This window comes from Microplitis mediator, chromosome 9 (genome assembly GCF_029852145.1).
Source record: "Microplitis mediator isolate UGA2020A chromosome 9, iyMicMedi2.1, whole genome shotgun sequence".
Taxonomy (NCBI): domain Eukaryota; kingdom Metazoa; phylum Arthropoda; class Insecta; order Hymenoptera; family Braconidae; genus Microplitis; species Microplitis mediator.
In genome coordinates this window covers 6,475,290-6,500,140 of record NC_079977.1, presented here as the reverse complement: position 1 = coordinate 6,500,140, position 24,851 = coordinate 6,475,290, and the positions used below count along the sequence as shown (strand labels likewise).

The window sequence follows — 24,851 nt, the reverse complement described above, 5'->3', positions numbered from 1 at the left end:
AGTACAAAATTTTTGAAAATTTTGAACGATCAGCAAAAAAATCGTTATGAAAATAAAAGTTTTTATACATTAGTATAAAATTCGCTAAACTACTTAAAAATCTTATCAATTATGATAACAACATTTGAACTTAAAAATATTTTTAATTTATACTATTTACGAATCTCCCTAAAATAAGTTTATAAAATAATATATTTAACTCCGAATATAAATTATGGTTCGATATAATATGCCATGAATTATGGGTATTAAAATTCTAGTAAAAAACGATTAAATTGAATTTCATAAATATTATATATAAGGATTAATAACAGCTGGTTAAAAGGTTTTATAAAATAATATTACACCACTCATAAACACATTTTTTTAATAATTTGATATTTTTTAGTTACATAAACACATAAGTTCACAAAAAAAAATTATTCAATTTCAAATACAAACTCGCTAATTTACAATTATTATCATTAATTCTATAATTAATTATTTAATTTATTAATCATAATGATAACTATTAATTATTATCATAACTTTGTTATTTGATGGTCAAAATAAAAATTCGAATCGAGCTTCAGCTCATAGCACCCAATACCTTTAAATTATCTATGATAAGAAAAATAATTTCAATTAATCATAAAAGTTATGGTTATAAGTCATCACAAAGCAAATACCGAAACTATTGTTTCTTGTTTCCTTCCCCACTCCCTCTACCCGTTAACCAATCAAAGGTGAACTAACCCCCAAAAGACAAATATCTGTAGTCCGATTTACGAGAGATTAACATTCGGGTGTCTTGTTTTCTATGCAAAATAGCAAACATTTGGAAATTTTTTGAAATTCTACAACTTCATTTAAATTTATATTCTCTGCGTTTAATTTCGTTCCTGCACCATAAAAGTTCATATAAGGTTTTATTTTTCAACTAGTGCTTTATTTCTTTTCTTTAATTAATAAATGAAATTTTAATACTTGAAATAATACTCAAGGTCATTAAATAAATTTAAAAATCAGGGGGTGGGGGTGGTCGTATAAGAATATTTTTAACTTATGGAACACGAATTTCAATCCCTCGCCAATCGGACTGTAAATCCATAGAACCTCGTAATTTTATTTTCTTTCCAATTACTCTACTATTAATATTTATATTTAATTTATAATTATAATTAATTATTATTTGCAAATACAGTGAACAGTTTGTACCCTTTAAACAATCTATGATATTGACTTATTTGTATAATTATAAACACTCTAATATATATTAATTATTATTATGGGCATGTTTTTATGGCTGTGTTTTATTATATTTTGTATTGTTTTGTGAATTTATTTATCTGTCATACAATTATCACTAATAGTTAAATTACTTTCCATTTTATTAATGAGATGTTTTTTTTTTTTTAATTATTTTATGAATGGACGAGGTTCGATTACTTTTACTATAAGCGTATTATACAATGCGGATGTAAAGGATGCAAAAATGTTTCATGAATATTTAATATTAATTATTATTATTTTTATTTCTTTCCACCTTTTAAATTCACTCGTTTTTATTCTGATAAATGTCTTTATTTTTTTTATCAGTTAAATAAAATTGATATTCAAAATTTTAAAATCACGCTTTCTTTTGGTTCGCATTAATCAAATTAAAAGTCATTAATTACTTGATTAATTTTTTTTTAAACAAATTGTGGATTTAAATCTTTCTTTTTTTACCGATTTCTGTTATCAATCAAAAATGTTTTTGTTATCGAGTAAATTTCACAAAAATTTTTATTGAATCGCATTAATTATTATTTTTTTTTCAACGGCAGTCTTACAATTCTCAAAAAATTTTACCTTGTTTTTTCCACCAACAAAAATTACAATTGTTCATTAATTTTTTTTATTATTATCACTAATTTTCATCAGTCAAATTTTAATAATTAATCAGCCGCCAATAATTTCGTTGAATTAATTTTTTTTTTTCATTTCAATTTAAACTTTTAAACTTTCGTACTTTTTTAATTGGAGAAAAAAAAATTTACATTTAGTTTTGATTTTATTTGTTTCAACAAACAAAAAAAACAAAGTGGGTTACCTATAACTATCTATAAGCACCATATATGATATTAAATATATATATATTAATTATTATTATATTACATATTTAGTATATTGAGACAATTAATGAAAAATTATATTTAAAATAATGATAATAATTGCTTACTTTCATCACGCCTTTTTTTATTGTCGGCGTATTGAAATAAGGCACCTCGATAATATCGACAATTATTTAAATAATTATAATAAATAATTAATTAATAGTCGATACTAAAAAAACAAAAAAATTTATGTTAAGTAGGTAATTTATTATTTAACTAGAGTCAGTATTTATTTAATTAATAAGAAAATTATTGTATTTTTTTTTCTTTACATTTAGAAGTTCCGCTTTGAAATGCAAGAACTGATTCATTACTCTGGTGGATCCAAATTACGCTAAATTACCGCGCGGTAATTTAAATGCGCATTTAACGGTAATTTACGATATTTTACAGCGAATTGCGGTACAATACTGTAATTTTCGACATTTTGACCTTAAGCACCGTGTTTTTTTTTATTTTTACAGCCCTACCAAATCCAAATTACGGTAAATTACCCATTTTACCAAAAAATGCCGTAATTTCCCTTACTCTACAATAAAATACCGTATGTTACGGTAATTCTTCTGAATACCGTAAATTATGGTAAAATACCGCAGTATTTCCGCAAAGCTTACGGGGTTTATCGTAATTTTACCGCAAATTATGGTATTTTACCGCAACCTGTCGTAATTTGCCGTAAATTCCCGCGTTTTTACAGTAATTTGCGGCAATTCTACTGAATGGCGTAAATTGCGGTGATTTACCGTAATTCGGATCTGCTAGGGAGTTTATAATACAGTACAATACTTTCGGTTACGGTAAAATACCGCAGACTCACTGAAATTTTATTGTAAATCACCGTTTCTTCATCGCAAATTTACAGTAAGAATACCATACGTTTACTGTAAAGTACCGAATTTTTACCGTAAAATAACCGTAAAAGTCTATCAAATACCGTAAATTATGGTAATTACTGTAATTTACCGTAATTTGGATCCGCCAGGGTATAGACAACAGATGATCTTTTTTACAAAATAGAGCTCTGTTATTAATTGAAAGAGTTCTGTTACTAATTAAATAAGTTCTGTATTGTATTAAAGAACTTAATGAATAATTTAAAGAGCCCAATTTTTAATTAGTGGAGATCTGCCTCCAATTTAAAGAACTTCGGTTAAATTAAAGGAGTTTGTATCCTAATTCAAGAATCTCTGAACACGATTCAAAAAGTCATGCTCCTAAACAATGGAAATTTAAGAAACTGGGATCTGATTAAAGGAGTTTCAACCCTAATAGAAAAGTTCTATGTTCCATTAAAAAATTTTCATTTTCCAGAGGAAAAGTTCTGTATTCTATTACAGATTTTATGCTTCTAATGAAAGAGCTTAAATCAAATTCAAAAAGAAAAGCTCTGATTGCTAGAATTCCATATTCTATTTATGAGGTTTTGAACTCAATTTGAAATATTCTATTCATCCTCCATTGAAGGAACCCCAATAGAATAAAGGGAATTTCAATACCGATTGAAGGAGTTTCGTATCCTTTAGAGAGTTCGGGCCAATTAAAAAAATTTGACTAAAATACAGTAAATCTGTTACCAATCAGAGTAATTTCGGGGCCAAATTAAAAACAATCGTTTTCATAAAAAAAGTTCCATTTAAAATTAACAAAGTTTTCATAAAAGTAAAATGATGTTCCCAATTAAACGAGTTTTGTTCCCAATTAACAAGATTTCGTCCCCAGATAAAAAAGGCGTTCTTTATTTTCAAAAATTTTTGTTTCCAAAATAGAAGTTATCAATGACCAATTAAAGCAGTTACAGTTTTAAATACTAGAATTTAACTAAATACCAATTACATTCGCAGAAAAAAAAAAAATATTAGCAGACATCAGACAAATTTAAAATTCTAAATAAATAGAGTAAATAATTAAAAAAATAATATTTATAAAAAATGCACTCATTAATTTCAAAATTTTTTAAATGTGCATTTTCTTTAAATTTTGTTTTATTAATCGTTTACTTTATTTATTAATAATTTTAAATTTGTCTGATGTCAGCTATATTCACACTCATTATTAATAATGCCTATAAAAATAAGATATCTCAAAAACGATCAAAAATATCAACAAAACACATCAATACTTTTTTGTAGCTCATTAAATTTCCTATAATTTTATAATCTATAAAAATTTTCATACAATCAATATTTAAAAAGTTAGAGACGTTTCAATTAATAAAACTCCCTCAAAATGTATGAAACTGAACTTAGCCGACGTCTGATAATTTTTGTTCTTTTTCAAAATTATAAATAAAAAAAAAAATATTTAAAAAAATTGCACCTGTAGTTTTTTTGATTTTCTACATGTGCATATTTTTGGTTTTTCATTTTTTTTTGGAATTTATGAGTCGAAAAAAAAATCGTAAAATTGTCTGTTAACTTCAGGGCCATCAAACAATGAAACTGAAGTTAGCCGACGTTTGATAGTTTTTGTTTTTTTTCAAAACAAATATTAAGCTTTACAATTTTCAATGAAAAAAAAAAATTCCACCGCCCTTTTGACTCTAGTTAAATATCAGTACCAGTAAATTCTAGATTATGAAAAAAAATGTCATGGAATAAATCTGATAATTTCTGATAATCATAAAAAAAATTAAACATACCCGCGATGCTTAATTACAAACTCGAAACCTCAAGAAAAAAAATGAACCTCGTTCTACATCAACTACGAACTTTAAATCGATATGCCTTTGGTAAATTATACAAATACAATTATTAATTATCATACAATTATACACATTACGTTAAATTTTTACCCTACTTAATGTGACTAAAAAAAATGGTGGATTTTTTTTATTAAATACAATAAATCCAGTCAATTATTAGTTTGTTTGGTTGGTTGGTTGTATCATAGTTATTTGTCTGTTAACTGGCGCGGTTTATTATTATTATTATTATATGTGGACTTAATAATTAAGTATTGTTACTAATTACGATCCTCAGTTATCCAATTAAAATTGAGTCCACGAAAAAATTTAAAACTGCCGTCACAATTCAATTATTATCTTAATTATTAATTTATAAATTAATAATTGTCACATTTGTAATCACATTGCCTTGTAATTATTAGTCAGACAGTTTCTTCTATCACATTCCTTGTTAACTGTACTGGAAGGCTTGAAATACTAATTTTAAAAAAATTTATTAATCCATTTATTCAATTTAATTTATTAATTACTAAATCAGCCTTTTTAAGTCTAGTTTCAAAACAATCTGCTAGAGGCGCCTGATATATGCGCGAATCGAAGCAAAAATTTGCGGCCGCAATTTATGTACGAGTGTAGAGCAAGCATAGTTTCTTCCTTAGCTCAGGTGAATGTCAGAAACTTGATTTGTAAAAAAGGCTAATTATATAATTATACATAATTTTTAGTTAAAATAGCTTGGTAATATAGCGAGTAAATAAAAAATAATAATGATTATGATAATTGCAAAGTATAAGTAAATAAATGCTATGAATTTAATAATGATCCTAGCCCTACCAATAATTTTTTTTTACTTGGCGATGGGGCTTATCCTTGTATCGTCTTGCATTTCTACAACAATTGTGTCCGGATCTGGTACTCTATTTGCTGATAAACAACCATTGGCTATTGTTGCTGGTAAAACTGTTTCCGACTGAAAAAAAATCAATAATAATTAATAATTATAAATAATCCCAAACTTATTAAATAAAAATTTTTTCACTTCCCGCTAAGAAAATTGAAAATTTTTTAAAATTCGGGAAGTGATCGGTTTCACTGCGATTTTCGAAAATCGAATTTCTAACAGATCTTGACGTTTTGAGGGTCTAGGAATCTATTCTGACTAATTTCAAGATGATGTCCGAGTGTATGTATGTATGTATGTATGTACGTACGTACGTACGTATGTAAATATCTGTAACTTTTGAACGGAAGCACCGATTTTGATCGTCAAGGTAGCATTTGACGCGGCTTGTCAATATATAAAAGCTGTAAAAAATTGAGCTTGATCGGTAGAGTGCATTTGGAGATATTCCAAAAATAAAATTTTTTCAAAAATGTTTTTTTTTTGGATAACTTTGAATACGCTCGGTGGATTAATTCCAAAATCTAATCAGCTCTAAAACTTTATAAGCCGCGTCGAATGCCACCTCAACTATCAAAATCGGTTCATTCGTTCAAGAGAAATCGTTGTCGAAAGAAAAAAAGAAAAAAATTCTTTTTTTTAGTTTTTTTGAAATTTCTCAAAAATGACTCGATAAATCAATTTTAAAAACTTTTTACATTGGACTGTTATGATTTTAATATATAAAAATTTATATATGTCATTAATTATATTAATTTTGTTTTACAAAAATATTTAATCAACTAAATGTTAACACGAAAAAACTTCAATGAAAAGAAATGAATTTTTTCTGATAGAATTTGTAGTGAAACTGTCAATTTTAGAAGAAAAGTTTTTAAACAAAAATTGTAGGAAATTTAATTTGCTACAAAAAAGATTTTATGGTCTATTAACATATCTCTGATAGTTTTAAAGTTATAGAGAAAATAAATAATGAATTAATTAGTTAAAGAATAATGTGTCAAAATTTATTTTCCTACTTAAAGTTGCAATTACGTCTAAATAATTAGACATACGTGAAAATAGCATAAGACATTTTTTATAGAAAATTTAATTATCTGCAAAACAATTCCTAAACATTTTTGTCAATAGCCTACACTTCAAAAAATCAGGAGTAAATTCGGAGTGATTACAGATTTTATTTAAATCCCGATTCATTCCGGTTCGAAGTTTTAATACGAAAATAATGTTCCTATAGGAGTTAATTACACTGCGAACCGGAGTTTCAATATTCAAATAAATTTCCCTTCGGAGTGAATTTGACTCCAAGGAGATTAAATAAATACGCAGTCATCTGCTTTGCATTCACTCCAAATTTTCTCCGGATTTAATCTGCGTTTACTCCGAAAATTTTTTACAGAGTAAGAATTTATCTCGAATTTTCAGTTTATTTCACTGTGAAAAATTAGCGGACTGAACACGGAGTAAATCCGAAGTGAATGTAGAGCGGATGACTATTTATTTACTTGATTCCCTTGGAGTAAAATTTACTCCAAACGGGAATTTATTTTAATATTATAAATCCGAATTGGAGTGAATACAGATTGAAATAAAATCCAAATCACTCCGTTGAAAAAATAAACTCTCTATTCACTCTGGATGTGGAGTGATTTTTTCTAAAACTAAATTACTTCTAATGCACTCCCAATTTTTTTCATCGTACAAAAACTTTCAATGTAAATTCTAAAATTATTAATAAAAAAAAAATAAAAAGAAATCGATGCCTAACGAGAGTACTAGTAAATAAATATATAATTACTTGATAAGCAGCTGCATCTAAAGCCATTAATTCTTTTTTAGATAATTGTTCAACTACAGCTGCCGCATAACAGTCACCCAACATGTTATTGGTTGTTCTTACACGATCTCTGTAATTAATAATAAATTAATTAGTTAATTGATTGTATCTAGATATAGATAGATAGTAATTGATAGCTGGTAATTGGCGTACTTACACAAACCAGTCAATAGCAAATAAAAGTGATACATCTTGTACCGGTGCATCAATAGCACTTAATACGACAAGTAATAATACTAATGCAGCACTCGGTACTGATGCTGATGATACACTTGCCGCTGTTGATGTTAATCTGTTAATTAATTAAATAAATTTTATTTTTTAATCAGTTCTCTGTCCGATGGTTTTAAAGGGGACCACTAGTGTGACCGCCTGAAAAAAGGGTGATTTTTGGGAATTTTTTTAAAGAAAACTACTGCATGGAACCTTTTAATGTTTTAAGGATATATTTGTGGATATATAACAAATACAAAATAAAATTTTTGGACCGAAAAATTCAAAACTCATCGAGTTATTCACAATCTCCAGCTTAAAAAAAAAGTCCCTACTGCAGTGATAGCGACCTTCGCATCGCATGAAATAAAAAAAACCAAGAAGTTTATTAAACTAAAAGGTATTTCCCGTAACATGACTAAGAAAAAAATTGAAACTTAAAAAATGGCGGAGTTTTTAATAAAGATTTTAAATTTCGCGTGAAAATTTGATGACTTGTGGCCTGGCAAAATTACATTTTTGATTCGATCGAAAAACTGGAGGTTCGTGGTACGTAAAAATATATATAAAAAAAACTGCAATTCAGATCAAATTGATCGGATGGTTTGTCTTCGAGTTATAACTGCAGCAATTTCGAAAAATGTATTTTCGAGAACCAATAAGCGGCTGCTCTTCAGATGCATGTGACTCAAAGAAATATCCCGAGTCGAAATTTAAAGGCTACATTCATCCTTCTAGCCCGAAATAGGACCGATTTAGAGCACTCTTAGCCGCGTTAGCTCCTACATTGAACCTCAGGATCCTAACATTTACTATGAGGTACTATTTTGAACCGCTAAGTCCGACATATATTTTTTTTAATTTTAAATTTCTCAATAGGTAGTGAGTAACAGTACTTAAATTGTAATTTTCTTCGATCATTCCATAATACGTTTTATTATTTTAAATATTTAAGATTATTTTTGTAACTTTTAAATTTCAATTTGTAATAACTTTTTCCAAGCAGTATAGGGTAAGAGCACCAGTACCCAGCCCCAAACCAGTAGCCAGCCACTTCATGTTAAATTATATCTATACATTAGACTGGGCCAAGAAAATCGACTACTTTTTTTTTTTAACGATACTGTGGAAATATTATTTGGGATGACAAAAAAAGATTATTGTGAAAATTTGAGCCCTTAATTTTGATATTAAGAGGTGTATCATCGCAATTTTTTAAATTTTTTTTAATGAGCGGGTTTTTATCTCATAACTTTCAAACCATCGAGATAAACGAAATCGACTCAGATACATTTTTTTAAGGAAATTTGATGCTCTACAAAAAAGATCTGATTAAAATTTTTCGTCAGATGAACCGTTTCCTTATAATCATGCTTTAAACATTGGTATGATTTTTTAATTTGATTGTTCAACTTTGGAATTTTGTAATTCATGTAAAAATAAGTTTCTGGGAAAAGATAATCAGTATTTTTGAAGGAAATTGAATGCTCTACAAAAAAAGTCTCTTAACAATTTTCGCTAAATTCACTCCTTCAAAAGTTATTCAAGATTATTGAAGTCGTTTTACATATCTTCAACCTTGAATAACTTTTGAAGGAGTGAATTTAGCGAAAATTGTTAAGAGACTTTTTTTGTAGAGCATTCAATTTCCTTCAAGAATATTCATTGTCTTTTTCCGGAAACTTATTTTTACATGAAATACAAAATTCCAAAGTTGAACAATCAAATTTTAAAATCATATCAACGTTCAAAGCATGATTATAAGGAAACGGTTCATCTGACGAAAAATTTCAATCATATCTTTTTTGTAGAGCATTAAATTTCCTTCAAAAAATGTACCTGAGTCGATTTCGTTTATCTCGATGGATTGAGAGTTATGAGACAAAAACCCACTCATTTAAAAAAAATCGAAAATTGCGATGATACACCTCTTAATATCAAAATTAAGGGCTCAAATTTTCACAATAATTTTTTTTTGTCATTCCAAATAATATTTACTCAGTATCGTTAAAAAAAAAAAATAGTCGATTTTTTTGGCCCAGTCTACTATACATATATTTTGAGCCAATGTTAAAGTATATGACCGGCTGGCGTAAATAATATTATTATTTTTAAAATAATAATATTATTAGTTATTAATTATAGTTAATATCATTATTATTAAATAGGTTGTAGGGGTCCAAAGTCGGACCTAATTTTGAATCCATTCAAGCTCGACTTTGGACACCTAAGTGGTAAAAATGGAAATTTGTACCACTTTGGGCTCCAAAGTCAGACCTAATTTAACATGGGAATAGAATCTACTTTAATCCCCCAAGTCCGAAATAAGAACTACCTTAGGAGGCTCAATGTCGGCTTTAAATTTCGACTCGGGTATAACTATTCGAGATATGAACTAGAAATTGTATGTTATTTTTGAAGCTATAGACTCTCGAAATATTCAAAAAAAAAAATTAATTTTTCAAAATTTCACACTATTGGTCCTTCTTAATAAACAAATAAATAAATACTCACATAACAGTTACGATTTCACCAAATCCCAAAAAAATTCCATTCATCTGCGCAATAAAAATACTTGCACTCGCAACAAACAGCGCAGTACCGTCCATATTGATGTTACACCCAATCGGAAGGACAAATCGCGTAACCCGGGGGTCAACTCGTAGCTTGTCGGTCATCAGACGAAAGGTGACAGGTAATGCGGCAGCCCTGTACAAATCTCCATTAGATTTATTCAAATAATTAAACAAAATAAAATAATATTTATCAATACTTTTCACATCATCATCATCCTCATTAATAAATTAATTACTAGTTTTAATTATTATAATAAATAATAATAATTATTATTATTGTTATCACATTCGCTGCTCGCTATGGTCATTCTGGTGGGCAATTTATTATTAATTAATTAAATAGAGGGTTCATTAAAATTAAATAAAATGATGCGAATAAAATAAATAATAAGTTAATTTAAATTAAGAATGATTGTTGTTAATTATTATTATGTAATTAAAAAATACCAGAATGACTTGGATTGACTGAAAAAATAATTCATTTAAAAAACACTGGAAATTATTTGTTTTGTTGATTTAATTTTATTTTTGGGAAAAAATCCTTGAGCGCTGGTTGAGTCCGGTTTTAAAAAAAATAGACGTCGATTTGGTGACTCAGATCCTGGAACAGACAGTACCTTATCTTGCGGCCATCAATTACTTACCAAGTACCCGGTAATATTTTCTCTGTTCGGATATTTTGAATACTGTAGGTCTCTATCTGACTGTTATTTCATTTTCTAGTCAATCGCTATGTCAATCAGACTCCACCTGCAAATAGGCCGCATCGTGTTCTAATACATCATCTGAACTACTGTGAAAAACTCTTGTCACAGTTTATTGACTAGATGTCTCATCATCATCATCATCATCATCATCATATTCTGGAAAAAAGTTAATCCACACACAAGATATTTTGAATTAACTCAAGTTTACCATTTTGTTTTTTTAACTTCCTGACAAATTTTTTTTTTAAACTCAAGTAAATTATTTTTTTTTATTCTTCACATTTTTTATTTATTATTATTATTAACTCAATGGTCGATTTAAAATTTTAGTAAATAAATTTTTTTTCAATCAAAATGAACGAAAAAAAAAATTTCAAACGAACGCAAAAAGAAAAGAAATTTCAAAATTAAATAATTAAGAAAATCATTAAATAAAAAATACACGATACTGAAGTTAGCCGACGTCTAATAATTCTTGAACTTTTATCAAAATGATAACTAATGAAAAAAAATATTTTGAAAAATTGCACCTATAGTTTTTTGAATTTTCTACAAGTGCATGTTTTTAGCTTTTTTTTTTTTGTAATTGATTTGTTGAAAAAAAAAAACTGAAAATTGTTAATCGTCTGTTAATTTCTGGATCATAAAAATACGATATTGAAGTTAGCCAACGTCTAATAGTTTTTGGATTTTTTTTTTAAATGAAAAATAATGAAAAAAAATATTTTGAAAAATTGCACCTATAGTTTTTTGAATTTTCTACAAGTGCATGTTTTTAGCTTTTTTTTTTTGTAATTGATTTGTTGAAAAAAAAAAACTGAAAATTGTTAATCGTCTGTTAATTTCTGGATCATAAAAATACGATTTTTTTTAAATTAAAATTTTTTACTGTCAGCAAACGGATTTTCTGAGTCGTATATTATTACGCGTTTGAATGCCTGGTAATTAAAAGTTAAAAAAAATTTTTTTGTGCCAGCGAATGGATTTTCATAAATAAATTTAAAAAAAAACTGGAAAAATTATCGTTGCGTCGTTTTATCTGATAAAAAAAATAAGAAAAATTCTAAAAAAATTCGTTCTTCTAAAATATAAAAAAAAAAACTAAATAAGTAATGATGCTCGCTGCTCTCCTTCAGGTCCACCATGAATCGGAATTAATCACCATCACCATCACCCTGGAATTAATTTTTTTTTTATGACAGATAAACACGCGTAAAATTTTTCCAGCTCTCCCTTTAAATTCTTCAATTTATCTATCGAAAATTAAAATATTAATGATATATTACTAACTACAGTTATGTCACATGTATATATCGATATATTATTATTATAATTATTATTGTTATTCTAAATTAATTAATAAAATACGGGCATTTTTATTAGTATAGAAGCTGTCTCGCTTACACTATTTTGCTTTACCTCAATTTCTCTCGCTACTTAAATTCTGCACCAATAAATTATTTATTCAAATTTAAATATCCAAGCAAGTAATTTAAAATTTTAAATTAAAACGAGAGTGAGTAAATGCAATAGTATAAAAGAGATTTTTTTTTCAATAGCTTCCACACTCAAATCAGGTCCAAGTGACACGGAGTCAATTGATATTTAATTCTTAATACGTTGAATTGTCAAACTTAATTCACTTTTTTTTTTTTAATTAAAATTTTAATTTAAATTTAAACACTCGATAATTTTCTCTTAATTTTTCAACGTAAATTCAGTCTTTTATTATTTACATAAATAATAATAATTATAAAAATTAGATAAAGTAAATAAATAAAATAATAAAAGACATGAATTTGAAGCTAAATTATCAATATTCTAAGTGCCACCCAGAGCTGCATACCTCTCTCGCTCAATTTTTTCTTTCTCTCTTTCTTTAATTAGGGAGCCTGCATGCTCCAGCACGAGCATACGCGATTGTCAATCAAAATGGTAAAGGAATTTTTAATTTTTTAAATTTATATAAATTTTTTTTTTCGTTTTATGGAATAAATTATTGAGGATATTTTAATATTTTCACATTTAATTTTTCTATGAAAAAAATTAATAGTCAACCAAATTAAGTCCAATTTTAGTGTAATTATTTTTTTTTTTTTTTTTTAATTTAATTTTTTTTTTTTTTTATGTGAAAAATATTAAAATGAGGAGTGGAAATAAAGGAACGCCAAGGCCTCGCAAAGCCTCCCAGTGCGAGCTGAAACAATGTATGGAATAAGAATTTCAATTTTTTTAAATTTAAATTTTGTCAAATGATCAATTTAGGGACGCGTGAAATTGAGTATAAAAAAAAAGGCAATGATTAATATCGTAGTAAAATATATAAAGAGTTAATCGATTATTGATAGGTTTTGATTGTGGCAGATTAAAAAAAGAATGATGTGAAAATAATGATTGATAAATAAGATTGATAAGGTCGAGGCCCTGTGAGGCAGGCGAGAGATTGAGACAAATATTTGGGTAAAAGGTGGGAGCGAAGTCGAAGATCGACGACTCACGTTGATGCCATGGCGAATGCTGTCAATGTCCCTTGAGCCAGTCCGGCGTAGAATTTAAAGGGATTCTTGCGTACGAATGCCAGATAAATAAGTTGCATTATCACCAGCTGATAAAAGAATACACCGATGACTACGGTGACGATAAACCAGGCTAGTTGGGCCATCACTAGAGCTAGATCATCAACTCCGAGTATTTTACCGGCTATCACCGATGTTATACCAATTGGTGTCATCCTAAAAATAATAATAATTATTATTATTATTATAAATCTCCCTCTTATTATTTTTATTATTATTAATAAAAAATTACTTTATCGAATAATAAGAGCAGAAAATTATTTTGTTTAAGTCACGCAAAAAAAAAAATCTGAAAAATGGTTGACTCTGTGGGCCAACCCCAAAACTTCCAACTGGTTTTAAGCTCAAAAAGATTATTGGTAAACATTTGAGCTTTTCGAGGTCAAAAAACGATTGGACCAAAAAAACATAAATTTTAGAGAAAAAAGTAATTTTTCTCTAACGATATTTTTGTCATGCAACAAAAACTTAAAAATAAAAATTTTTTAAATTTATACTTAGTAGGAATATATTTTTATTTACTTGAAAAAAGTTTTTTTTTTTCTGTGTCTATTAAAAAAATCTATACGTAAATGTTTATATTTTAATAATTTTTTGAGTTACAATCTGATCAGGTTTAAATTTAAATGACAATCTGGTAGAAAAAAAATTCAATTTAGTCACCTGTGCTCTTGGAATTACAATTAAAAAAAAATAATACTTATTCATTGTCAACAAAAGTTATTGCGGTCGTTGGGGTTGAATTAAAAAAAAGTATATCGATTGTCATTAACACAACAACGAGGTGTTCTAATCAGTAATATAATCAGCACCGTAATGACTAAATAAATATTTATAAAATAATAAATTTATAATAAGGATAAATAGTTTAGTCTTTTAACATGTGTTTTTAAATCTAAATAAAAACAAATTCCAAAGGGAGTAATTTATTCAACACGCGGCCTTGTGCCTAAAAAAATTTATTTAAATGCTTGTAATTTATGCATACCAGCGCCAAATATATATGTTAGCTTTATTTATAAATACTGTACACCCTTTTACCTTCCCAGGGTGTAATTTGTTGAAACCCCTCGCGACATCACTTAGCAATAATTAATTCATAAATATTATGTTCAATATAAAGGTTTTTATTATTCAATTATTAACTTTTTAATACTTTTAACTTTAAATATGCTGTCACAGAGTCCCAGAGCTTTTAAAAAAAATCACTCTGCATACGGAGTAAATACGGAGTTTGTATTTTTGACGGAGTGATTTGGGAGTGAACTGGAATTTATTTAAATTCACATTCACTCTGATTCAGAGTTTTAATATTAAAATAAACTTCTTTTAGATGTGAATTTCACTCTGAACCAGAACTTCAATATTAAATTAAACTTCAGAGAAAATTTCACTCCAAGGGGATTAAATAAATGGACAGTCATCTGCTCTGCATTCACTTCGCATATAATATCAAAATATAAACTGCTCTTATTATTAAGGGGGAAGGGCCCTGAGATTAAAAAAAAAAAAGCATATTTTTGTGATGTTTTTTTTTTCAGAGTGTGTTCTTTATTAAAATTCTTAAAATTTGTGACATTATTAAGCATCATTTCAAGAATATTCTGCAAAATTTTCGTAAAAAAATATTGAAGAATAAGCCAGTGATAGTGGGGAGAGCCGAGTCATCTTAAAAAAAAAGTCTCCATGCCGTAAGCATCATAACTCATGACTGCTTCATGTGAAATCAAAAAACCAAAAAGATCTCTTTAGTACATAAGTTGGATTTGAACGAAGGATTTTTTTTTTCAATGACTACTTATTTTTTAATTAAACAAAAGGAGCAATTTTTGGCAAAAATCAGAGTTTTTCGATTGCACCTTTACCAAAAATTCAAAAATGAATATTTTGTTTATTCCTTCGTTCAAATCCAAGATAAACTTATGTACCAAAGAAATCTTTTTGGTTTTTTGATTTCAGATGAAGCAGTCATCAGTTTTCCTGCCTACCGCATGGAGACTTTTTTTTTTAAGGTGACTCGGCTCTCCCCACTACCACTGGCTTATTCTTCAATATTTTTTTCCGAAAATTTAGCAGAATATTCTTGAAATGATGCTTAATAATGTCACAAATTTTAAGAATTTTAATAACGAAGGTACTCTGAAAAAAAATATCCTCTTTTTTTTTGTATCTCAGACCCCTTTCCCCGCTCAAAAATCATACAAGACCAAATTTATTAATTATCCATAAATAAATAAATAATAATTACCACATCACAGTTGAAACCATCCGCATAATAACTTCAAAAACAGCTTTAAAAAAATCGATAACAACTTGTCCTTTTTTTTCTCCAAGTGTCCCCAAAAATGTGCCAAACACCAAACAAAAAAATACGATTCCCAGTGTATTAGTACCACTTCTGTACTGTATAACACGTACTAACTCTTCAGGATTAACAGTTCCTCCAGTTTCAGCTGTTGATTCAACGACTCTATCACTGTCGTTTTGCAATGGTAATTTTTTCCGTTCGTAAACAGTGTGCGCTTGTTGAAATGCCGCTTGGAATAAATTGTCTGGAAACATGTTTCTAAAAAAAATTATTTATTTACTTGTTTGTTTAAATTATCAATGGAGGGTAAATATTTAAGTACTGGGCGATGGGTATTGGATATTTAATATTCGATATTAAATATTGTATAGAATATATTCTATATGAGATAATTGATTCATTGATTGGCGTTGAAAGGTTGACATGTATATATATATTGAGATATCGATTTATTTGTGTACTTAGATAATGTATCAATGTCAGGGCTTATTGGTCTGCATGTGTATTAAAATTCACACACCCTTCTTTACTTTTAGTATGCATGACGTTGCATTTGTCTTCTAGCTCACTACTTTATTAACACAAAAGCTCCGCTATCGATTACTGTGGCTATTTTTAAGAGTATGTACATATCTTTCTATATACTCTGTTTTTTATATCTGTGCTAACTTTTTTAGGGTTTAGGTAAAAAAAAATATTTTATAATAATAATTATTATTTTTATCGTTGAAAGGAATTGGGTTGAAGTTTTTTTTAAATTCTAAATTATTGATCTGGTCTCCATTAAATTGGAGTTATATACTTTAGTAATTGTCTATGATATATTTATTAGTTTATGTTAAGTAATTTATTTAATAAATTAATTTTTAACTTTTGAAATTTGTAAATAAAAATTTTTCATTTATCGAAAGCAGTAGAGTTTAATTTTTTCAGAGAAAAAAAAATTATTTAAAAAATTTAAATGTCGCAGTATTTTTATAAAAATTTTTTCATAAAAAATTAATGTTATTTTTTTTTTAATTTTACATTTTTGATACAAATATAAAATTTTGTCTAATTTTTTTAACATAAAAAAAAAATTGATTTTCAAAATAATTTAAAAAAATAGAATCATAAAATAGAGACAAAAATTAAAAACAATTTTTTTTTCTGTTAATACTTCATTTATATTTATATGATTTATTTATTTAAAAAAAAATATATTTACCTTCCTAAGTCCAAAAGACTATCCAGAATATTAACAGCCCTAGGATGAGTGGAAATCGCATTGGAATCCTTCATGCCCGAATTACCCGGATGAATTAATAACGCCAGTGCGACTCCCAATATTGCATTTAACAACGACGTCAATATAAAATACACTAGAGTCCTTACAGCTATTTTGCCATTCATTTTGGCATTTAAACTCGCCGAACCTATCGGAAAAAAATAAACAATTTATTACAATGAGTTTGAATCCAGCAGACATCAGACAAATTTAAAATTATAAATAGAGTAAATAATATTTATAAAAAATGCACATGTTAATTTCAAAATTTTTCAAATGCGCATTTTTTTTTAATTTAATTTTATTAATTATTTATCCTATTTATCAATAATTTTAAATTTGTCATGTTTGCTATATTCACACTCGTTTTTTTAAAAATCGTACTGAAGTTAGCCGACCTCTTATAATTTTTGGATTTTTTTCAAAACGATAAATTGTAAAAAAAAAAATATTTACAAAAATTGCATCTATAGTTCTTTTAATTTTCTAAATGTGCATATTTTTAGTTTTATTTATTTTTTTTTTCTGTAATTGACTTGTTGAAAAAACATCCGAAAATTTCTGATTGTCTACTAACTTCAGAAAAAAATATGAGAAAAAAATACACTTACCAGAAATTAAGCTTGCGATAACTAGTGGTAAAATCATGAGCTTTAGTAATCGCATAAATAGTTCACCAGGATAACTAATTAACATAACGGTGTCATCACTAAGTCCTAGTGGTCGTAATCCGAATCCTAAAAAAAAAGAAAAGGATTTAAATAAATACTTTTGATGACGTCATTTGATCTTTAAGTATTATATATATACATAATACTTAAAGATCAAATATATATGTAAGTTAAATGCTAAATCAATTTAATAACTATTTATAAGTTATGTTATGATATAAAAATAGTTATTTTAAATATAAGAAACCGTATAAAAAATAATGAATGACACTTAAATCAGAAGACCATACAATAAGATGATTATGTATATATATATATATATATATATCATTTATATAACAAGCAATTCTGAAAATGAAACTAGGTCATTCGTGTTTAAAGAAGAGTTAAAAATTCTTTAGGTAAATTCGATCCCTTTTATACTCATCATGATTATGTACGTGAAAATAATCCGTACCTAGTACTAGTTTACTTACTCTTCTTCTTTTTTTTTTGTTATCATGATATTTATACATATATATGAATACATACTGACATTGAAAAATTAATACTTTTCCGATAATTGCATCAGAGTGAGTCACGAATGGGTTATTAATAGAATATTTTTTTTACGAAAATGGTTATAGATTTTTTTTTATTTATTTTATTTTTTAGTTTTTTGTGAGCTTGATAGTTAAAAAATTAAATTATTGGCTTGAATATTTATTGAAAACAGTTCAGATGGAAAAATTAAATGGAGTCTGAACTCGAGTTTGAAATTTTAATTTTATAAATATTTTAAGTTATGAAAAGTTTTAGTTTTTTTTTTAAACTTATTAAAGTTTATTTTTGTCGAGTGTGGCATTATTTTTTTTAATAGGGTAACAGGCTTTGATTTAATCGAACTGAGAATATAAGTGTGGAATTTCAAAATTAAAATTTTTATGATAAATTTAAAATTTGATTTCAGATAAATGAGATACTTATGGAGTGGCTCAAAATTTTTGTTAATTTGCTTGTATTTTAAAGAAAAAAGTTGTTTAGTTTTTTTAAAATTTATATTTAAAGATGAAAGAGAGAAATTAAATTTTTTTGTTATTTAAATTATGAAATTCTAGTTTTGAAATATTTTCGAATCCGATAGAGTTGCTTTGTACTCAAAGTTATTGTCAACTGGCTGTAATTTTATGAAATTTGATTTACATTTTTTGACTAGCGTAAAAAAAAAAAAAAAAATTTAAGTCATCAAATCAGAAATTTTATTTACATGATCATTTTCCCCAACTTTCTTAATTTTATCATTAAGAAAATGAACAAAAATTTTTTTTCAAAATATCCACAATCATAATTAAAAATTTATAAAATTTCAACTTCCCAAAATTTAAAGTCGTTTCCTGTCTCTTTAAATATCTGACCTTTACCTTCTAAACCCTGTGCCAAAAAAATTCGAACTATAAATAATCAGCCCAACGTACAAGGGAATTCCGGTTAAAACTAATTTTCGCAATATTACGCAGTACTAAAACATGTCAACCAACGACTAAAACTAATCGTCATTAGACTACTTTAATTATCTATAAAAGTCTACGATCGCATGAATGCGTAGTATATAAAACTACTCATGCGTCGACAAAATCCATATATGTATTTTCAAAAACACGTGTGTCTATAAATCATCATTTCAAATATACTAATTCTAATTATTAATTCATTTCAATTGCATTCATGCCATTATTATCATTTATATATAATTACATATGTATATATATAATACCAGCCACTAAATTTAAATCGTTGACGTATAAAAAATTGGCAAAAGTTCTACGGTAATAAATATCTTTAGTAATATCGATTAATTAACATTGCCAAATATTTTTTATACTTTTACCAAGTACAAGGTAAATTACCAAATATTATGACCACTGCTATTCATTAAACTCACATATTTTTTCATTAAAATCAATTAACACGAAGAGTTCGATTGTATTAGAGTCAATTGACTCCTAACTGTTTTTATTGACAACTGATAAAAAATATTTATTAAACTAATTGTATCAATTATCGTCATTCAGTTCATGTTACAAGGTCAATAAGTATCATATTTATTATATTTCAATTGATAATATTTTTAATATTTATTCGAATAGATAGATATTAATCTTAAATTCACTGTGGAAATTTACTTAATAAATTTTTGGCATATTAATTAATCTTAATAATTGTTTAAAAATGAGGTAAAAGCTCCTATACCTGCTCACTTTTTATTGGAGTGAGATTAAATCACTCAATATAAATGATTAAATAAAATGAAAAACCATATTTTTTTTTATAGTTATTTTTTGTAGTTTCAAGTATTAGAATAAAATTTAAGTTTGAAGAATAATGTTGATAATTAATTATTATTAATTTTTTAAATAAGGTCCTTGAGTGTACCCATAGTCGCTCGCTAAAAGTTGTGATGTACCATTACTCGACCAACACATGGTCCTATAGTCGCTCAAAGACAATATCAATTAAACTATGATAAGTTTATTAATTTGGACAAATAATTTATAAATTATACTACTTTATTCTTCCATAATATAAAATTTCATGAATTTTAAAAATATATTTAATAAGATATAGTTATAACAATTCTTAAATAATTTGGCGTAACCTAAATTTAATGTAACGTATGAACGTTAAAGCAAAAAATGCCCGGCTGAGCGCAATTTTGAAAACAGTCACTTAATTTAAATTTATAATCTATTATAAAAGAATTTGATACATTATATTTTAATATATTTAGATTCACAAATAATTATTTATCAATGACAATTTTTTTAGTTGAAATTTTGTTTATAAAAATTATAAAAAACGCATTAAACAATTAAAGTGAGCGACTAATGGTACTGGGCGGGTATAGGGGCTTTTATCTTAATTTAAAAATTTAATTGACTGGTAATTTTGCACTGTAAAAAATCGGGAGTGAATTCGGATTGATTCCCGATTTTATTTAAATTCGTATTCGGAGTTTCAATATAAAAAGAAACTCTCCTTCAGAGTAAATTTTACTTCGTCGGTATTAAATAAATAAACAGTCATTCACTCCGCAAATTTTTTAATGTAAAAAATTATTTACACATCATTTCTATTCTCATTATTTTTAAATTAATCAAGTCTGGCTTTTTATAAAAAAAATTATGATTTATTTTTTAAGATTCAATTGAAATAGATTTTGAATTAAAAGAACAATTATCAAGGTCTTTTTTTAAAATATATAAAAGCATTATCGAGACTCGAAGCGTCAATGTTACGTGTGAATTGATAAAACTCTTTTGTAAAAGTTGATTATAAGTTTTCATTAAAATATCTTCTTGAAAGGTAAATTTGTCTTTATAATTGATTATCCAGTACAACATTTAATTAAATTATTGTCAAAGGCTCTCAATAGATTTAATTAAAGTGTTTTGTACCGATAAAAAAAAGTTACATACTGTAAACTCCAACTATATCAACAAATGGAAATTAAAATAAATTGAATTACTCTGTCAAAAGATGTAAATGCGTTTAATTAAAAGAGATGGCTCAGGAAAAAGAATTCTTTAAACCAACGACTTTTTTTTTATTTTTTCAATAAAAGTTTTTTATGATTTAAATTTTCCTCCTGCACTAGAGTATCTTGCCATTGGGTAAAGCTCTAGTCATCACGTTTTTACTCTTTCATCCCAATTATTTATTGTCAATAGACAGATTGTAGTTACGCATTTAATAAATGCAAAAAAAAAAAAAAAAAATTATTTAAATTTCAATCATGAAGTTTACGTCGCAAAAGAATTGAAACGATATTTTAAAATGTTGTAAAAAAAAATTTTTGAATGTCCAAAACTTGAAGTAATTCCTGGTCTTAATTAAAAAAATTATTTTTAAATTAATAAACATTTTATTATTCAATAGAAATAATAATTCTGTAAGAAAATTTTTCTTGTATCAAAATATCGATAAACGGAAAATTAAAGACAAAAAAAAATACAAACCTAAAACGACACCGAGCACAACTCCGGATAGCGTAACCAGCAAAAGCATATTTTCCCTGATCCACTTCCTGGTGTCAGCTGTCACCTTGCGGGGCCCCTGGGAGGCCGATACGTCCTGCCCGCCCATCTTCGCGAAAAGATACTCAGAGAAGCGTGCCGATGACTTTTCTTCCATTTCGCAGTTGCAGTTGCGTTGTCGTTTTGAAGGTGTAAATGATGACGATGGCGATGGTGATGATGACAGAGATGACGCCGAGGGTATTCCTGTCCCTGAAACCGATGACACTCCTCCCGCAGTTGTTCCCGTCGATGACGATGATAATGACGAAATTTCACGCGATTTCTCGCGGCGCACGGCGGAGCCCCAGCAACACCACCACGAAGACGACGACGGGTTGCCGTTTTGGGGGTGTTGATTAAAATTCCTTGTAACCAACCAATCACGACCCTCAATCCACTCACTTATCTTCTTCTTCTTCTTTTTCTTAACGCTCCAAACACTTGTTCCCTCAATTATTACCTTTTTTATCCAATTTAATTACCAATTTTAAATTATTCCGTCCTATTTATCAATAATTAACAACACATTTGTAATATTTATCTCCACTTTCTATCAATAACAAACTCCAAAAATATTATTTATTATTTATTTACCAGCTCGTCTTCTTTCCTTTCAATAAATAATTCGATTTTTTCCTTTTTTTGGGATGGTCCACTTTCGTTTCCGTTGTCTGAGGTCGATCCTGGAAACCCCAACGACCTCGAGACCGTTGCGCAGGGTCAATTACCTCTAGTTCTAGATACACTTCTATTATAAACCGGATATGTAGAAATTTATTTCAAATTAAGACGAGCTTGACGTTATTATTTTTAAAAAAACTCGGTGTTATTATTAATTATTTATGTCAATTAATTGTTTATATATTATATATATTAATTGTCTTGATAGTATGTCGTGTGGACCAAGCAACGGATTTATTCTAACTGACTCTGGTGAGCATAATAGCGTATTGATTGTCAAAGTCTCGCTAAATATTCGCGGGTGCGCAGGATTCCGAGCTTGCGCAGATTCATTTCCACACGGGATTTTCTTCTCTCTTTTATCTTATATTTTCTTACGTTTTTTTTAACCTTTTTTCCCTTTTATTGAGATTTAATGTCAATGAAATGTTTCTGGGCACGAGTCTGAAGAAAAGACTGATGGATTTACGGCTGATTTTTTTTTTTTTTTACCTGAAGGGACGACTTTTATTTATGATCGCTACAATACTATTGGACTGTTGTTAACATGATGATACTCTAGAAGTATAACTGATATTGATTCATTGATTTATCATATGCTAGAATGCAACGAATTGATTTCATAATTTTTTTTTTTTTTGTAACAGCCAAATTTAATATTTATTATTATTATTAAAAGAATGTTAATTTCAAATCTTTTGTTTTAAATTCAAAATTGAGGCTCTCAAATCTTTGTACATATCGGGATTTCCATGAGATCAAATTTAATTAATAAAAATAAAGCGAGTTTACAAGCATAAAGTCAGGAGACACACGGTAGTATCTCGCGCCAAGTACACGTTCAAATCAAACACATGTATTGTGTGAAGTGTCATGGCGCGAGCCTACCGTGTCTCTATACCGTAGCCTGAAATGTGTTTCGCTCCAATTTTTAAAAACTTTTTTAAAAAAAAAAATTTCCAAAAATCCCTTTTTCTGTCGAAAGATGATTGATTGTTCGTCATAAAATTATGAAACTTAAAGTAGGTACTTACAGTTTTTTTTTTAATTGCATAAACGAATAAGAGACTTTTTAAAAAATGTATATTATAAATAAATATATTTTATCTATCATACAAAATTGAAAACTCAATAACATTTTTATGCTAACGAATAGAAGTAAAAATTCAAAAAGCGCCTGACCCTGCGGGCCAGCCCCGCAACTTCCCACTGTTTTCGAACTCAAGGAGCTCGAGAACATTTTTGGTAATATACTTTTGAGCTCTTCAAGCTCAACAATAGTAATGGCGCACATTCCATTGCGAAAATTCAAGTAATAAACAATAACAAAAAAAATAATGAAGTAAATCGTTGTTTTTTAACTTCCCGCTAAGAAAATTGAAAATTTTCAAAAATTCGGGAAGTTATTGGTTTCGGTCCGATTTTCAAATATCGAATTTCTATCAGATCTTGACATTTTGAGGTTCTAGGATGTTATTCTGACTAATTTCAAGATGATGTCTGAGTATATGTATGTATATGTATGTATCCACGCGTGCTCGATGGAACGATTCCAAAATCAACTGGGCTCTAAAACTTTATAAGCCGCGTCGAATACCACCTCAAACATCAAAATCCGTTTATTCGTTCAAGAGAAACCGTTGTCGAAAGGAATAAAAAAAAAATTTTTTTTTAGTTTTTTTGAAATATTTCAGAAACAACCGCAGAAAAGCGTATTATTAAATAATTAAATTAATGTTAGGTTTGAAAATTATAAATAAATAAAAATATAAATAAATTGTTACAAATACACAAAAATATAAAAAATACAATTATTTATTTCTTATCTATATAATATACATACATAGAATAAAAATAAATCAATTATTACAATTTTAAATTATAACTATTTTATTACAAATTTATTGGAAATTCTTTACAAATCAAAAATTGATATTTAAAACCTAAATACAAAAATTAATTTTTTAAAAATTTATTTTACAATGAATTAACTTTTTTTTATCTTAAAGTAGTTGAACAAAAATAATAAAAAATAAAAATAGTAAAAATTTATATATTTATAATCAGAAAAAAAAATTTCTTGACGCAAGGAATATTTTGCACTGTGAATTGAAGATAAAAATTTTCATAAATAAGTAATTATGATTTCACACTATTACTAATAATAGACTACAAATTTCTTAATTATACTTAATAACAATACAATTCTAAATATATTTCGTCTTAATGATTTTGTAA

The 24,851-nt window shown here is 27.1% G+C and overlaps 1 protein-coding gene across 2 annotated transcripts; it reads right to left on the bottom strand.

Annotated features, from left to right (window-relative positions):
* Positions 1 to 360: 360 nt before the first annotated feature.
* On the bottom strand, positions 361 to 22,405 carry LOC130674366 (excitatory amino acid transporter). 2 transcript variants are annotated; one of them, XM_057479677.1, is made up of 10 exons: positions 21,873 to 22,405; positions 17,818 to 17,943; positions 17,147 to 17,354; positions 15,880 to 16,197; positions 13,554 to 13,787; positions 10,287 to 10,481; positions 7,717 to 7,851; positions 7,521 to 7,629; positions 5,673 to 5,791; positions 361 to 5,298 (listed from the first exon to the last, which is right to left on the bottom strand). In XM_057479677.1, exons 1-10 carry the CDS (start codon positions 22,045 to 22,047, stop codon positions 5,244 to 5,246), a joined length of 1,674 nt encoding a protein of 557 aa, XP_057335660.1. In that variant the 5' UTR covers positions 22,048 to 22,405; the 3' UTR covers positions 361 to 5,243. The 2 variants fall into 2 exon arrangements, with proteins under 2 accessions (XP_057335660.1, XP_057335659.1); XM_057479676.1 differs by having other exon boundaries at positions 5,656 to 5,791; positions 21,873 to 22,197.
* Positions 22,406 to 24,851: the final 2,446 nt, after the last annotated feature.

What these genes read in the sequence shown, in the direction of transcription:
- LOC130674366 (XM_057479677.1), bottom strand. Translation starts at nt 22,047, where the DNA reads ATGGAAGAAAAGTCATCGGCACGCTTCTCTGAGTATCTTTTCGCGAAG. An exon ending in GGTGAAATCGTAACTGTTAT is followed by an intron (nt 7,852 to 10,286) that starts GTGAGTATTTAT and finishes ATTAATTAACAG; the next exon opens with ATTAACATCAACAGCGGCAA. An exon ending in AGGATAAGCCCCATCGCCAA is followed by an intron (nt 5,299 to 5,672) that starts GTAAAAAAAAAT and finishes TTTTAAAATTAG; the next exon opens with TATTTCAAGCCTTCCAGTAC.